The sequence below is a fragment of the Herpailurus yagouaroundi genome, unplaced genomic scaffold, assembly GCF_014898765.1.
Source record: "Herpailurus yagouaroundi ecotype Mexico unplaced genomic scaffold, PumYag 191, whole genome shotgun sequence".
Lineage (NCBI taxonomy): Eukaryota > Metazoa > Chordata > Mammalia > Carnivora > Felidae > Herpailurus > Herpailurus yagouaroundi.
In genome coordinates, this window is record NW_024412422.1 from 18,919,713 (window position 1) to 18,923,198 (window position 3,486).

A 3,486-nucleotide genomic window follows, 5' to 3' on the forward strand; every position below is an offset into this window, starting at 1 on the left:
AATAAAATAAAAAAATAAAATAAAATAAAATAAAATAAAATAAAATAAAATAAAATATAAAATAAATTTAAGAAAGGAGCACCTGGGTGGCTCAGTTGGTTGGGCACCTGACTCCTGATTTCAGCTCAGGTCATGATCCCAGGGTCACAGGATCAAGCCCCACAGTGGGCTCCACGCTGGAGCCTACTTAAGACCCTCTCTCTCTCTCTCTCTCTCTGCCCCTCTCCCACTCACATGTGCACTTGCTCTCAAAGTAAAAATTGCACCTGCAATTCATCTCTCTGAATCCAGGGATTAAAAATACTAATTTTCTCATCTCTCAGGTCTACTAATGAATGCACACAACTGCCATGTGTTTATTTTCCTTTAAACAATGCCCACAGTTGAAATCACAGTTTCTCTATTCTTAACTATAATACACCCATTTGCATACACACAAACTTTTTTTTTTTATTTAATTTTTTTTTAACATTTATTTATTTTTGAGACAGAGAGAGACAGAGCATGAACGGGGGAGGGGCAGAGAGAGAGGGAGACACAGAATCTGAAGCAGGCTCCAGGCTCTGAGCCATCAGCCCAGAGCCTGACGCGGGGCTCAAACTCACGGACCGCGAGATCGTGACCTGAGCTGAAGTCGGCCGCCCAACCGACTGAGCCACCCAGGCGCCCCACACACAAACTTTTTTTAAAAAGGCAATCAAAACGCATTTGGAGTTACCATCCCCTAGAACAGAAATTCCATTTTCATTTACTTACATCCTAAAATGTGTTTCACCCTGCTGGCTCCCTCCCCTCCCCTCCCCTCCCCTCCCCCTGGCTATTTGCTCCACACAGGCACCCAAGTCATTTTTGTGCCTCTAATGCATCTAGCCCACCTCCTCCTCCCACCTCCTCCTCGGGACCTCGCAGGGGCGTGTCTGTTGGATTGGTGGTTCTGCTTTTGGTAAATCAGCAACTCTTTCCGGATTTAGAGTCTAGGAGATCTTGGGTAAGTCACTTAAACTTCCTGCACCCAAATGAACTGGCTGCTCAAAAAGAGAATCACTAGTTAGAAGGAGCTACATCTGTATTTGGCAAATTGAACTGGACACACTCCTTTTTAGGTCTTTTCCAAATGGTTATCAGTGGTAATCTTCTTCTTGGGAAGAAGCACCAACAGCTAAAAAGGGAAACTTTTTGGAGGTATAACAACTATTTTGCCAGGTTGGACACTGTTGATGAGATATTTTAACTACCCAATTAAAGCTCACCTAGGAAAAGAACACCAGCTGGTTAGAAACATGGTTATGAACATTCAACTACTCCAAGAACCACTTGGAAAGAATACATTTCCTTAAGGAAAGAAAAAGTTTAACTTTTATTTCTGACAATTTCCAGAGGGGTTTTTTAACTATTAAAAGTTACACGTGTGTCAAACTCAGTTTCAAATTAATATTTTTTACTCCACATAGTAGTTTGCTTTTTATAACTATCTGAAAACATTAAAAAAAAAAAAAACTAATAAATATGAACAGCACTCACAATTACATGTCAGTTGTCCCACCTTGTGCCAGTGTCACACACGGGAGATAATTTTATGTTTCACAACCATGTCTATGAGTAAGCAAGAGAGAGATTATCATCCCCATCTTAAGAATGAGAAAATTGAGGTTTTGAGAGTTTCAAAAATAATTTGCCCAAGATCAGACAACTCCAGAAGTAGAAACTTCCAGTAATGTGTTCTACAATTGCTCAGTGTCTTTATCTAGAGCAGGACGGTGTTGGACTAGAGAAGGCCACTTCTAGCTCTGAAATTCTAGATCCCGACAGGTCACGTGCTGCAGGAGGAGGCCCTACAGGATACATAAGGCTAGAGTGGTAAATAACCTCCTGATTTATTTTTTGCTAATCAGGCCCAGAAAAGCTACATATATATTCTTCGGACAACCTTTCTTAGCTACCCCCCAGTATTACATACACTTGGAGACCTTCCGCCAACAGTTACAGTTCTCCCGTTCGGATACACTCAGCAATTCTTTACAAATACGGGAGCTCCTCCTGGCACAGAAAGGCATTCTGCAGGCCGAGAGACCGGGAACTTGCTACGTTTAACAGATGTTCATCTGCAAACTGCGGAGGTCAAAACATCTGACCGTTAAGAAGAAAAAAATCACTACGAAGAACATTCTTGCAAGGAGAGTAAAACATAAGGTGATGGTTCCAAGGGAGGGTAATTCATTGCCTTTTTGAACCCGGCTTCGCCATGTGATCCACGGAACACAGATAACCATTTCCGTGACGATTCCTTCCGTTTTCCTAAGCATCCCATAGAACCAGCTGCATTCTAGGAGCAAAGAAGCTAATTCACTACATGCAATTAAGGCCCTAGGACAGAGGACCCAGCACCTTGTCCTGAGGCTGCCGGGCTGCAGAGGGCAGAGGCTTTATCTGTGTCCTGGAAACACTCGGCACTAATTAACAGTCCTGTTTTAAAGGGAAAAAAAAGTAGTAATTACCTGTTGGCCTAAAATGTCTCAACTCCGCCACATTCTATAAACATCAACTCGACTGTCACCGCAGCCATGTCATCCATGGTGCTGTCCTCTCCCGCACAGGGCACCGCGCATCAAAGATCCGTCCCATGCCTAAGGGGACGCCCCTCCCTCCCTCAAGTGAAGGGTCATTTGCTGGGTTCCTCCCCGAGCACCACACACTCCACCGGCCAGGTGTGCTGGGTGGGAAGGAAGGCAAACACAGGCACGGCTCAGCGCAAGCACCCGGGGCTGTGAGGCGCCCACAGGCAGGGGGCACCGTGTGCATCTCTCCCACCACGTGAGGGGTCCCGAGCAAGACCCCAGCGATCGGACAGCGGGCAAGGCGACAGGCCCCTGCTCTCCGGGAGCTGACATCCACACCCTAGGGCCGGACCGACCAGAGCCGAGTAGTTTCTGGTTGTCCTAAGTGCTGTGCAAAGGATCAGGATCAGACAGGGCGATGTGACGGGGCGACTTCAGCCCGGGGAAGCAGCAGAGAGGCGCTCAGAAAAGGGGGTTCAAGGCCCGGCCACTGCCCCGTGCCCCCCCCACCCCACCCCCGGGCAAACTGTACTCTCAAAAACTCCGCTTCCCTGCCTGTCAGCGACGGCAACAAGCGTTCCTGTCTCTCGGCCGTGGGGGCGTCGTGGACACGGCGGAGACAGCGACCCACGAGGCGGCGGCGGGGTGGGCCAGCGCCGCGACCCCGGGCGCCCCCTGCCCTGCTCTTCCCCCTCACCTCCGCCCATCCCGAAAAGCCCCATCCTTCCCCGCGAGTCCTGCCCACCCCGGCGCCCCCCGCCCGCTACTCTCCCCTCCGCCCCCACCTCCGGCCGCCCCGAGCCCCCCGCGCCCCGCCCCGCCCCGCCCCGCCGCGCCCAGCCCGAACCGCTATCTGCCTCCCGCCCGCCGCTCACCGCCGTCAGGTCCGGCAGCCGGTCCCGCATCCCCACGGGCCCGGGCGCCGCGCCCC

At 50.0% G+C, this 3,486-nt stretch overlaps 1 protein-coding gene across 4 annotated transcripts in view; it reads right to left on the bottom strand.

The window, feature by feature from the left end:
* STX2 (syntaxin 2) overlaps positions 1-3,480 on the bottom strand; it is a 35,524-nt gene extending 32,044 nt beyond the window's left edge. For all 4 annotated transcript variants that reach the window (XM_040444119.1, XM_040444117.1, XM_040444122.1 and 1 more), the window contains exon 1: positions 3,431-3,480. In XM_040444119.1, coding sequence (XP_040300053.1) covers positions 3,431-3,460 — 30 coding nt within the window. In that variant the 5' untranslated portion in view covers positions 3,461-3,480. The remainder of the gene's footprint in view (positions 1-3,430) is intronic.
* Between the last annotated feature and the right edge of the window lie 6 nt (positions 3,481-3,486).